Source organism: Cuculus canorus, chromosome 3 (assembly GCF_017976375.1).
Source record: "Cuculus canorus isolate bCucCan1 chromosome 3, bCucCan1.pri, whole genome shotgun sequence".
Lineage (NCBI taxonomy): Eukaryota > Metazoa > Chordata > Aves > Cuculiformes > Cuculidae > Cuculus > Cuculus canorus.
In genome coordinates this window covers 16695606-16709482 of record NC_071403.1, presented here as the reverse complement: position 1 = coordinate 16709482, position 13877 = coordinate 16695606, and the positions used below count along the sequence as shown (strand labels likewise).

General features: G+C 37.8%; 1 protein-coding gene across 7 annotated transcripts in view; it reads left to right on the top strand.

Annotated features, from left to right (window-relative positions):
- COL12A1 (collagen type XII alpha 1 chain) overlaps positions 1–13877 on the top strand; it is a 98351-nt gene that overhangs the window by 63269 nt on the left and 21205 nt on the right. For all 7 annotated transcript variants that reach the window (XM_054062599.1, XM_054062604.1, XM_054062597.1 and 4 more), the window contains 8 exons: positions 999–1122; positions 1320–1463; positions 3682–3846; positions 4699–4737; positions 4825–4963; positions 6589–6731; positions 7092–7201; positions 13227–13376. In XM_054062599.1, the coding sequence (XP_053918574.1) occupies positions 999–1122; positions 1320–1463; positions 3682–3846; positions 4699–4737; positions 4825–4963; positions 6589–6731; positions 7092–7201; positions 13227–13376 (1014 nt within the window). The remainder of the gene's footprint in view (positions 1–998; positions 1123–1319; positions 1464–3681; positions 3847–4698; positions 4738–4824; positions 4964–6588; positions 6732–7091; positions 7202–13226; positions 13377–13877) is intronic.

Genomic DNA, 13877 nt, shown 5'->3' with positions numbered 1-13877 from the left:
TAGGACATTTTGTAAATATGAAGGGAATCCAGTCTGTCCTGAGAGGTTACTGTTCTTAAAGACAAAAGTTGTAGTGTGTGGGAATTCTCCAGGCAGAGAAACTGGGGAGACATATGGTCAATGTATGGTTAATTTTATATTTTTGTTTCTTTGTATCTACAACTGACACACTGTTCAGTTGTTATTTGCTAGGTTTCGTAGGTGTCATATTAGAAATCTGTTTTAGGGAACAGCCTGACTGTTAAGTTAGGGTTGTGTTTTAACTTCTCAGTCCAAGAAAGGAGTCTTGTACATGTAAAGAGTCCAGCTGTCTTGCCATTAGTCTTGTCTGGTTTAACTGCCTAGAATCCCACTGCAGCCAGTTAGTAGGCAGAATCCCTCAAAGAGAAGCACTTCCAGAGGTCTCTTCATCCCATGCTAAAGATAGATAACATGGGTCCACTCCACAGTGTGCACAGTGAAAAGTATCAAAAGGTGAAAATTTAGTCCTCTTAAATTAATACATCTTTAAAGACTGAACGGTAGTAGCTAATATTTAAATTTGAAGATGATTTCAGAATAGACATTCAGTGATGTATTCCAGTATTTAAGGCAAAGGAGTACCAAATTTTTTATATAAAAAACTTTATTGACGTTCTGTTGCTTAGTTGTGTATTTCATAAAAAAACCAAACAGACTGGAAGAGGTTTTCTAGATACTGGACACTTGCTCGGAAGCAGAGAATAGGCGCTACGTATATACTGCATCATAGCAATAGCAATGATTTAATCATATGTAGTGAAGGTCACATCAAATTTCATAGACAAAAGAGAAAGAAAAGTGTTGGATGTACATTGCTGTGATGACATCTGTCTCTGTAAATACGTATGTGTATGCATATATACACAGAAAAGATTTTTCAATTATTTAATCCTTACTAATATGCCACAAGACATATTTCAGTGGAGGCAGTTGGTCTGGAGGTATGAGATTGAACACTGTGATATATTCCATTTCAGGTTTCATTTGTGCAGTACAGTGATGAGGCAAAATCTGAATTTAAACTGAATACGTTTGATGACAAGGCTCAGGCCCTGGGCGCTCTTCAAAATATCCAGTATAGAGGAGGAAACACAAAGACAGGTACTTCTGAGCAGCAATTATATTTCTTTTAAATAAAGTGTTCTCAGAAACTTCCTCAGTACCCTAATGTTGCATGGCTGAAGAACTAAGTATTTATGCTTTTCTGTTTCAGTTTTATGACTGTTGCTCTTTCAAAGTAGGAGATTTCTTCTCTTGTGGATAATATGGCTGACTCCTTGTTCATTGTCCTCTTGCAGGGAAAGCCCTAACTTTTATCAAGGAAAAGGTTTTGACTTGGGAGAGTGGCATGAGGCGAGGTGTTCCCAAGGTACTTGTTGTTGTCACAGATGGTCGATCTCAGGATGAGGTGAGGAAAGCAGCAACAGTCATACAGCACTCTGGTAAGCGATTCACAGTATCTTGTTGTTTCATTTCCTTATGGGTTAAGCAATGGGATTATAAGTGGTGCTTCAGTTATCTGCGAATCCTTTACTCATCGTTTATGGTCTCAGAAACATATTCTGAGCTTTTGGGAAAAACTTTATTTAAAGTATTTGGACTCTCTCGACCAGTCTTAATTTTTCTTTCTCTAGACTTTTCTCTGGGGAAGAATGTGGCCTCCCAAGGCTTTCAAGTAATTCCTGATGCATATCATTTCATAGGCGTGGCTTTTGGTTTACTTCTTTTTCTGTTTGCTGTGTGGACCCCAGGCATCATTGTGAAGTCTAATCTATTCTAGTGCTTTTATGTAATAGGACTAGCTTTTTGAGCTTTATGTTTTACCCAGTATAAACCAGCGGATCTCCAGTTAAAGTACTGCTCTTGCTGAAGCTGTATTTTCATTGCGTATTTTTTTTTGCTGAGAAGCATTGCACTTCCTCTTCAAATCTGCTGAACGGGACTTACGTGTATCTAATAATCTATTCATATCCCTGCAACCATCAGTTTTGCATTTCAGTGCAGGAACCACCTGCAGTCATGTTCTCTGATTAAGGACACATTGTACTTCCTTATGGAAATCACTGTCATGTAAACCAAAAATGGTCATCTTTTCTGTGTCTGTGATCTGAAGTATTCAGCTCTGTCTAGATGTTTTTTAAAGGTGCTTGGCTAACCTATTCAACCTATTAATAAAAATCTCTATGGTTTCTCTACATAATCTGCTTCAGTGCTTAACCACCTTAATAGCTGGAAAGCTTTGCCTCACATTTTCACCTTAGTGTTTCTTCAGGCGAGTGAAACTATTGTCTTCTTTTAATTTGCATAGTTAACCAGGAAAACAACAGATCACTGTCCACTGTAGCGGGCCTTTTTATTTGAAGCCTGTTGTCATTTCCTCTTGCCATCTTCTTTTTTCTTGGCTAAACAAACCCATTTTCTTCAACTTCCTATAGATGTTTTCAAACCCCATATAATTTTTGCTCTTCCCTCTACTTGCTTTAGTTTCTTTGCATCTTAAATGTTGTGTTCAGAGCTGGACAGAATAATTCAGCTTCACCCTAATCGGCTACATAGGAATAATTAGCTCCCATTTCTTTCTGAAAAATTAAAAGTTTAAATACATATAGCATTATCATTTGAGATAAATGTGAATTCTGCTTTCAGCCTCCATCTGGTACTTCTAATGTCTATGTAGGTTCTTGTCAATTAAATTTTGTGGGAGATTTTTTTTTTTTGCTATATAGTGCTGAACTGTGCAGTGACTATTTTTTCTTTCTTGTTTGATATAAAAAACAGAGGTGAAACGCGGAGGCTTAGGTGGGAGAAGGAAAAGGAGTCAGAAACAGAATTCTATAAAGGCTAGAAGATAGCAGGAAACAAAAACTCAAAAAAGACAGAAGGAGATGCTAGTTTAAGGATTTGAAGAGGAAGATCCCTCTGACAAAGATCAAGAATATGTCTTTATACCTAGTAATTTGATTAAATTCTTGGGTTTGGGTTCTTCTCATTTGATTTAAGCCATCTAACAACTAAATGCCTAATCTAAGGTCATCACATAGGGTCCTTTTATGGCTAGTGAAGAGAGAAACAGATAGACACTGACAGACCACACTTCTGTCTTGCAGGTAGCATCCTAGGAACGTGAGATAAGTTGCATTCTGAATCTTCCAATGTTTGTTGGTTGATTATAAAGACTAGTCAACTCATTTAGTCTTGTTGCTAACTTGAAAAGCAAAAATTGGTGAGATGAGTACCACCCTAAGAAATTAAAAGGGGAACTGAGAAGCATGAAATGCAGGAGATGGCAGCAGACAGAGAACTGGGTAACTAATAGTGTGCACAGTGGTTTTGCAGAAAGAACAGATTAAAGATACTGTACAATTGAAAGTATTGTATATTTTGTGCAAAAGAGTGTGTAGCCAAGGCTGTATGAGATTGGATAAGGCCCCACAAAAATCAATGAAGGGAGGAGGAGAAAGTTCTGAAAGAAAGATGCAAAAATCAGTTTAATCCTTCCTGAGCTTTGATGGGGTCAAAGGATGTCTAGAATGTATGCTTATGATGAAGGCCAAACAAAAGACTAGGTAGAGGATGACAAATCAATGGTAGAGAAAGATTTGCTTGAAAAATGCTAACATATATTTAATACATTGCAAATAACAAGTGTGATTTTTACAGGCTTCAGTGTCTTTGTGGTTGGTGTAGCTGATGTAGATTACAATGAGCTGGCCAAGATTGCCAGCAAGCCCAGTGAGCGTCATGTATTTATTGTTGATGACTTTGATGCCTTTGAAAAGATTCAAGATAACCTCGTCACCTTTGTGTGTGAGACAGCTACCTCAAGTGAGTAGAAAACAATATTTTCCCTTTTCCCAAACTAACACATTTGCTTATATACTGCTACATTTTTTTATGCCATTTAAGGTACATCAAAGAAGTGTTCATATGTAAGAGTTAGGTTTCATAATGACTGGACAGAGTTTAAGGGAGCAAGTTACTACTCTAGAATTTTAAAGTAGGTAATACATTTTATATAATCTTGTCTCACATTTCAAAAGTACTGGTATAAAAAAAGAGCGTAATAGTCAATGAGAACTACTGCTCTTTAAAAGGAAGTAGGATGATGTTTATTGTGAACCGGGGGACACAACAGGTCTAGGGATGCTAATGAGATGTGGCTATAGTGTAGAATAATGGTTTAAAATTATCTAAAATCAGATGTTTACTCAAGTGAAATCCTTCTATGGCAAAAATGAAAAATTCTCAGGCCTGTCATGTGCAAGTGTGTACTCCCTAACTGCTTCATCTGCTGGCTCCTGAGGAGCCATATAAATCTGCAATTTTTCCTTGTGAATCTGATGGCTATTATGCAGCCTGACTCATGCCTTAAATATTAATGGAAAGACTGTGTCATTGTGCTCCTTTCTTCTTATGAATAAGACTCTTAAAATATTTTGGGGGTTCATTTGTTATTCCATGTTGTGACAGTAGAAATATGCTACTAAAAGTAACGAGTAAGGATTTTAGCAGTACTTATACCTCAGAACAAAACACAGAATGACAACTGTAACAAAAGTTGGGTGATAATTAATAATAACACAGCTTTTTTTGGTAATAAAACTTTCTGAGGTATGTACATGTTCATATCCTGTTAAGTTTTAGAATTTTGAATTATATTTTTTTCATGTCTTTTAGCTTGTCCTCTTATTTACCTGGAGGGATACACTTCACCTGGTGAGTAACTACTATTTTGGCACAGGTTTGTGTCTTTTACAGCTCTACGATGTTTTTATTGTTTTCATTTTCTCTCCGGATTTAAAGGTTTCAAGATGCTGGAATCATATAATCTAACAGAGAAGCATTTTGCTTCTGTACAAGGCGTATCACTGGAATCAGGCTCTTTCCCAAGCTATGTAGCATACAGACTCCACAAAAATGCCTTCATCAGTCAGCCAATACGGTAAGTAAACCTGAAAGACTCATACTCAGGGCAAGAAGGTGATGAGAATTAGTAAAGTTTATAAATAGATATGGAAGATGCATTTATTTGATGTTCTCTTTACTGAACTCTAAACCCCATGTATTTTCCTTAAATACTAATCTATTCCATTGCAATCTGTTCACTATTAATCCAGTTGCTTATTGTTCTTTTTTTGAAATTTGACTTCTTTTCATACCAGTCTTTGAAAACTTATGCAGTCTTGCCAGACTGGGTAAAGATCACAGGCCCAGGAGCTGAGGTGTATGAAGAAATAATTTCTTTTTGCCAGCCTTCTTGATTCACAACTTTAAAAGCGGAGGACATGAGAATTTTTTTAGTCATTGACATGCTGTTATAGCTACGGGGGGGATAGATCTCTGGCAGCCTGGATTTTTATGATCTAGGGGCGTACAGACAAACCGAGGCACTGGGATCTTGTTTTGCAACTTTCTTATATTAAGATTAAGCTTGCACGATAAGATGATAAAAAGCAGACTTCCTATTTATTTTTTTTCTTTCTTTCTTTTTTGGAATATAGAGATGCATAACCTGTTGTTTGCTGTTAGAGGTGGAGTGGACTTGCTAGTGACACTTATTTTTCATGAGAAGCCAGAAAATGAACTCGTTTTATACTGAGTCAGCAAAGCAGTAAAAGCATGCTCATCCTGGTGGCATAGCTGAGATTACTTGATATCCAAGTTATAAATAGCGTTGCTATATCTACTTTTATATTTTTCTTGCACTGTGCTCTATGGTGTTGTTGACTTAGCGATTGTTCTGTTATTGCAGTGTCCATAATTGTATGGGTGCGTAAGCTTTTCCTAGAATACAGAGCAGCTTCTTTCATCATTTTAAGGTTTCTATGTTTATGTTCATGAAGCCAAATCCCCTCTCATTTCCATTATAATGGTTAAGGAGAAGCAGAAGCTATTTCCTTTACAACAGATTCCTTGCTACTTTCCCACCCTTCCCCTTCAGAAAATGCTGGAGGCCATTTAGTGCATATTTTTATTTACTGTGGCTTTCTGGTTTTTTTAATATCTTAAGAGTCTGAAGACCACAAATTTAAATCTCAGCCAATGATGAATGAATGAGCTGTAGCACATTCCCAAATGTGTCACCAATTGCAGGGAATACGTTAAATGCATCCTTCATTGTGTCTGTGTGTGAAGGCAAGAATAGTTAAGTGCTGTTCTCTGCCGCCTGTCTAAATGAGGCCAGATGAAAAAAGAGTAGAGCTATGGTCCTATTTTCCGTACTTATCATCAAAGAATTTAAGATATGTATATTTTATGCAGAATCTTGCCACAGTATGCTTGCCATAGTAATACATCTGCAAAAGTTCTAGGTCATATTCTGGCTTCCTCTATAATCATAGTGCCTGGATCAGTTGAAGACAGGCTGTTCATCTTAACAAATCACACAATGATTTTTATCACAAAGTTTTTTTCTATTTGAGAGTGTAGTTAAAATTCTCAGTTCTGTTCAACACTGTAGTTTCCCTGTTACTCTCATGTCTTTTATTTAAAAAAGAGCAAATGATGAAGATCTTATTTTCCTCATGTGTTTCTGTGTGAAAAAATATCCTCATATTTTCTTAACAGTGAGATTCACCCGGAGGGATTGCCACAGGCGTACACTGTCATTCTGTTATTCCGTCTTCTGCCTGAATCCCCCAATGAGCCTTTTGCAATTTGGCAGATTACAGACAGAGATTACAAACCACAAGTTGGAGTTGTACTTGATCGTAAGGATGATTTTGCTTATTATGTAGAGACTTGGCAGATTACATTACTTTGCATGCATTCTTCCCAAATATCTCCAAACCCAAAGCATTCTTATGTAGCAAAAGGGTTATATGGCTTTAAAAGTTCTTTTCTTTTTACTTTGTACATAAATTATTTTTTTTTCAACTAAGAGTGATTCAGCTAAGATACATTTCAACTTTGGTATTACCTCTAGAAAGAAAGGAATATAGTTATGGGTCAGTAAGACCATCTATAATCTATGTTTACCTTTTTTACTGCATTTTATCCGTAAGTGTGTCTTAGGATGGTGGTTTCAGTAGTACATGTAAAATAAAATGTTTTATTTTCATTTATTGCAGCTGCCAGCAAAGTGCTGTCATTCTTTAACAAGGATACAAGGGGAGAGGTTCAAACTGTAACTTTTGATAATGAAGAAGTAAAGAAACTCTTTTATGGAAGCTTCCACAAGGTAAAGGATTGAAATTATGAATGTTGCTTTCTGAAGTGCTGTACTTTGAAACGGAAGACAAGTGGGCAGAAATGACTGTCAGTTATATCCAGTCTTTTTATAGTACTATAAGTTGACATAGGGATTTACAGGTCATAATAAAACAAGAGTTATAGCTCTTCTTTTTTTTTTGAGTTAAAGGCCTGCTTTGAGGCACTCTAAAAGATTTGTTGAGATCTTGTAAAAAATTTATCAAGATTGTGTATGTAAGTGGAGGGCTATATCTGAACAAGACATTGTAGCCTGATTCCTGACACATGAAAGAAGAAGAATGAAAGAGAAACAGGAGAAAAAAAGGAATGAAAGTTGTGGTATGAAAAGACTGGTAGGGGACTGTAGTGATTTGGAATCGTTCAGAGAAGAAGAAGGTATAGCCATTGAAAATAAATAGCCAATGGCTTCCAGAAACAGGCAGGAAATCAATTTTGTGAATTAAATAGCATACTGATTAAAATTCATATGTTTAACAAACATAATATGTGTATATGTTTATATTTTGTATGTACGCATGTACGTTGGTATATTTTTGGCTTAATTTCAATGGGCCTAAAATATTCCAATGTATTGAAAAGTAATAGTAAGTGAGGAAGCAGCGATAATGACAGAGAGCCCATAAAAGATCGTATAACCTATTTGCAATTTAGAATGAAACTCATGATTTTGGGGTTGTCAAAATGGCTAGTGAAATCCTTGCATGTTACTGAATCTGCCTTCAGTTGCGGTAGCTTTGTAACTACTTTTGTAATTTTATGCACTGAATTATGAAAACATGATCCTACCAGGCTTCTTTAGTCATCAGGAGGTGTTTGACTAAATACCTAAAACACACTTAGAAAAATAATTTCCATCTGTGTTAATTACATATTTTGAGGGCAAGAACGTGATTTGCATTTGCAACATTTTTGGTTAGCTGAAATGCACATTCTTATGTTTTAATTTCTGTTTAGTTTGGTTTTCTGATGACTAAATATGGCTGGAGTATAACATTTGTTTTCTTTATGATGCCCTGTCCTGCATGACTAGTCAGTACCAGCATTCCTTTGAGGATACAGATAAGAGGTTGCCTCTATCAGCTTGCTGATACTGGAGGCCACATTGTCTACCTGACTTTGCTATGCTAAAAGCAGGGAAAAGTAGCTGGAGCCAGCAATATGTTTTCTGACTTCATCTGTTTAAAACTTGGATGTCTACAGTAATCACAGTACTAGAAAAGATGTTGTTTTCCTCAGAATCTGACAGATGACAATTTCCCAAAGTCCTTTTATGTCATATCCAATCATCATTGTGTTTAAAATTTATTTAATGGCTAATTATTTTTGCGTATATGAAGAAGCTTTTATGTCACTAGCTTTTATGACTGATACCTACAAGTAGGTTTGGATCACACCTGCATTAGACAGCCTCTGTTTTGTCCTTGACATTTGGCTTTTTGACTTTCGGTTTTTTTTACAGCATAGTAGGACAGCTGAATTTTAAGACAATGTGTTAATCTACTGGTGTGAGAAAAACTGTTGGTAAAGACTAGATTAGATATTGTTTTAATGCAAAAACTGAGTAATCACCAAGAAGTAGTGAGGGAATGACTGTTTACAAAGGCTTGTGGGGATAGGACTAGGGACAATGGGTATAAACTGGAGATGGACAGATTTAGACTGGACATAAGGAAGAATTCCTTCGCTATGAGGGTGGTGAGGCACTGGCACAGGTTGCCCAGGGGAGTTGTGTATGCCTCATCCCTGGAGGTGTTCAAGGCCAGGTTGAATGGGGCCTTGGGCAGTCTGATTTGGTGTCCCTGCCCATGGGAGGGGGTTGGAACTGGATGATCTTTAAGGTCCCTTCAACCCAAACTGTTCTGTGATTCTATGATTCTAAGTACTATCAAAACACAAAACAGCGCGTAGCACGCCTCGTTTTAGATATCAGTGTGAGAGCTGAGACTTCACCTCTTCAAGTCCAAGGTCTGAAACTCTTTACATGCTCTACTGCCAGCAGTCTATTCTAAGTGTCCGCTGCTACTTTAGTTGACATTCAGCGTCATATTTTTCCTTGCTGCTCCTCTAAATGTGTTAGAGCTGAGCAGAATTATTTGACGGCACTTGACAGTGAAACCCTGCTAATTTATCGGAACAAATGGGCAACAACCCACAAGCCCAGCAACACTAGCAGTTACGTATGATGTTTGTTATACCTCCTGGTGAAAAAAAATTACATGGGAAATAAAAATACAGCATTTTGTATTATTTTGGTAGTTAAATACAGTCTTACGTATGAAGAGGAAGAAATTCTAAGAGGCCAAACAATGTACAGGAGTCACTGTGAGTTGCTAATTATCTTAAAGCCCTGGAACTATGAATTCTTGCTTATGAGACTATTGCTTAAGCAAAAATGAACCATATGTCAATCATTTAGTCCAGTCTCTTATTCCCCTTATTTTTTCCTCAGAAAGGAAATAAAAAGTTCGATTTTTGATAGTATTTAAAGTAACTGGAGTAGCTTTGATTTAAAGAGCTGTAGTTGGAATTTTTCGCCATGTAACTGAACTGGTTTCTCTGGATTCTCTCCAGGATTATTATTGAGATTGCTATATGAGTCAAGTTCTTAATGGTAGCATCATGGGATTCCCCAGCTCATGTACTGGAAAACCCTTAGGTATCAGCCCTGTTGATTATCTCCTAATAAAGGATAGCAGTAGTTTCAGCTGGATGAAGGAAGGAAAGTAAGATTAACACATTTCAAAAGGTACTTTTGCAATTTTTACTGCTGTCCAGTTTCAAAGAAATGACAGATGTTTAAAATGCGAGAAGATGTTTTCCAAAGTATCACACATTTTTGTGGTTTTCATTCAATGACTTACTGGCTCTTCCAGTGAAGCACAGTTAACTACACCTAACTGTGCAGGGAAATTTACTTTGGCACACTTGAACACTTTGCGTAGCATAGCTATGGTGAAAGCTGCTGAATCTGGCAAGTCCCATAGGAAAAATCTTGACTGCCTGAGACAGTCATTAAATTTATAACTGAATGTTTTGGACAGACAGACAACTTCTACTTTCTTATTCTTAGCATGCTAGACTTCCTTTTAGATTTCAGTTTTGCAGTAGTTAGCCACAGGAAATTTGATAATGAATGTATGTCTTTCTGCTGATGTACATATGGGATAATAGTTTGCTTAGCTTATTGTCATGGTTCATTTAGCAGTAGATCAAAACACCATCAGACTTCACCTTAAAGGTGTCCAGAGAGAAAAACTGAAGTATGTTTCCTTTCCTAAAATCTCAGTGCCTTCTGGCACTGGAAATGATCAGAAGTGATGCTTTAAGTTGGTGTGTTCAAAATGGAAGAGAATGGTTTTGTTGACATTTTGTTGAAAACTTTTTTCAGGTCCATATCGTTGTAACGTCATTAAATGTTAAGGTTTACATTGACTGCAGTGAAATACTGGAAAAAACAATTAAATACTCTGGGAACACCATGACTGATGGCTATGAAATATTTTTGTTGAAAACAAAGTGTAGCAGGATTGAACACAGAGATGATTTATTTACTTTAAACACTAAATGCATACTTTTATTGGATTTATGCAAAGTTACAACTGGAGTTCCTCAGGGCTCGGTACTGGGTCCAGCCCTGCTCAATGTCTTTATCAATGACCTGGATGAAGGCATTGAGTGCACCCTTAGCAAGTTTGCGGATGACACTAAGCTGGGAAGAAGTGTGGATCTGCTGGAGGGTAGGGAGGCTCTGCAAAGGGATCTGAACAGGCTGGACCGCTGGGCTGAGACCAATGGCATGAGGTTCAACAAGGCCAAATGCCGGGTCCTGCACTTGGGGCACAACAACCCTACGCAGTGCTACAGACTAGGAGAAGTCTGGCTAGAAAGCCACCTGGAGGAGAAGGACCTGGGGGTGTTGGTTGACAGCCAACTGAACATGAGCCAGCAGTGTGCCCAGGTGGCCAAGAAGGCCAATGGCATCTTGGTTTGTATCAGAAACGGCGTGACCAGCAGGTCCAGGGAGGTTATTCTCCCTCTGTACTCAGCACTGGTGAGACCGCACCTTGCGTACTGTGTTCAGTTCAGGGCCCCTCACCACAAGAAGAATGTTGAGGCTCTGGAGCGTGTCCAGAGAAGAGCAACGAAGCTGGTGAGGGGGCTGGAGAACAAGTCTTATGAGGAGTGGCTGAGAGAGCTGGGGTTGTTCAGCCTGGAGAAGAGGAGGCTGAGGGGAGACCTTATTGCTCTCTACAACTACCTGAAAGGAGGTTGTGGAGAGGAGGGAGCTGGCCTCTTCTCCCAAGTGACAGGGGACAGGACAAGGGGGAACGGCCTGAAGCTCTGCCAGGGGAGGTTCAGGCTGGACATCAGGAAAAAATTTTTCACGGAGAGGGTCATTGGGCACTGGCAGAGGCTGCCCAGGGAGGTGGTCGAGTCACCTTCCCTGGAGGTGTTTAAGGGATGGGTGGACGAGGTGCTGAAGGGCATGATTTAGGGATTGATAGGAATGGTTGGACTCGGTGACCCAGTGGGTCCCTTCCAACCTAGTGATTCTATGATTTTATGATTCTATATATTGGAAGAGTTTTAGAAAAGCTATGCTGATGCCTTGAAGAGAACTCCATGTGGGAAAATATTTAATATGGAAAAAAAGATCAAATTCTCAAGAGATTGTTTTGGCTGTTGTTGACTCAGGACATTTAAGGGAATCTCTGTTTCAACTTTGTGCCAGTTTTTTTAAGCAGTCTTCAAACAGCAATATGTTTCTGAAAGGTTATTTGCTGTGATAACAGAAGCTTTAAAACGCATACTTAAGGGATTCTTTACTGATGAGCTTAATGTGTTGATACTTTAAGAATTACATAAAATTTATAACACTGTATATAAAATATATGCAGAATGTAAGGTATATGAAGCCACAGAAATATTTTTGTTGTCTTAAGTTGTTCCTCCATCAACTGCATGTTAGATTTACTAAAATCATAGAACCATAGAATGGTTTGTGTTGGAAGGGAACTTAAAGATCATCCAGTTCCAACTCCCCTGCTGTGGGCAGGGACACCTTCCACTAGATCAAGTTTCTCAGAGGCTCATCCAACCTGGCCTTGAACAGACCCTTATTTCTTTATTGGAGACTGTTGCATGTTGCCTGTTTTCATAGACATGTAGGAAATTCACTCGTTTAACATTCACCATACTTACTATAAATTTTTGGAATGGTAACCTTCACTTCAGTGTTCTTTGTTCATCTGTTTAAGTTTTACTGTGTTTTAATTCTGTTCTCTTGGTGAACATATTTTCCCTTTGTTACAGTCATTCTTTTCTCCCTCCTAAATTTCCTTTATTTCCGATAATTAATTAATCTCTTCCTCTTCTTCCTTGTTTCCCTTTATTTTGCAATATGTTTTTGTTGCAAAATTCTTGTTATGGAAACTTCTCTCTTGTCCCTTCCATTATTTTGTCTTTTTTTTCTGGGCAGGCTTCTCTGCTCACTTCCTGTACCACAATGCAACTAATGCCTCTGGTTGAGTCATCTGGGGAAACTGAACTTTGGATCTTTGGATCTAAAACAATCTGCTCCCTGAACTACAGACAGAGTCTATTAGCCAGTGGGAAGTCACAGGCTTGTAAACTCCTTGTGTGGTCCTAGCCATCAGTAGTGGACAAGAAGAGCTTTATATTCACTTCCTCTCAATAATCTTAATGCCATCTTAAAGCAATTTTTAGGCAAGCTTTTTTAAATAGATCATCGCGGCTCAACTTTTATACTAAATAGTACTTCTTAGCTCTGCTCAAGTATTCATCTTACTGACCTTCGACACATTTTAAAGAGGCTACTAATGCAACAGACTTTCCTTGAGTTTTCCAGCAGCTGAAAGTAAAGCAGGATTACTAGGAAGAAAATTTAAAACAGTATTACTAAGCAGTGAAATACTGTTTAAAGTAAATACACCTATGTGCTTTTTCTAAATGTTACTCTAAACTTTTTTCAGGTTCATATTGTTGTAACTTCATCAAATGTTAAGATCTACATTGACTGCAGTGAAATACTGGAAAAACCAATTAAGGAGGCCGGGAACATCACAACTGATGGCTATGAAATACTTGGGAAACTTCTGAAAGGCGATCGGAGATCAGCAACAGTAAGCAATAGTCATTAAACCATTCATTAATGCAAGCCTTTGAAATCGTCTGAGGAAAGAGATTAGAGATTAAGGATTGCTGAGAAATCAGTATTGCACCCAAAGCTTTCACGTGTCTGTACTGCAAGACCTAATATACTTAACTGAGAAGTATGGTCTTGGTAGCTTCTCCTTCTAGCAGAACTGCAAGAACAAAATGTCTGATAGCTGAAAGTTGCAGTTAGGTGAATTCAAACAAGAGCAAAAATGTTTTTCTTTTAATAGGGAGACTAGTTAGTTATTCAAACCATTTACTGTGGATTCTCTATCATTGCAATTTTTTAAATGAAGATTGCTTTGTTTTTTTAAAAGACATACTCTAATGAAAAAGTTCTAATTCGGGCAAGTCCTATGGTGTGTCTTGTACTGGCTACTCAGAATTATCCTCACTGGCTTTGTGATCTATAAACCTTTAATGAAAAAGTGGCTGCTGCTATGAAGGGCACATCAATTATCTTGAGG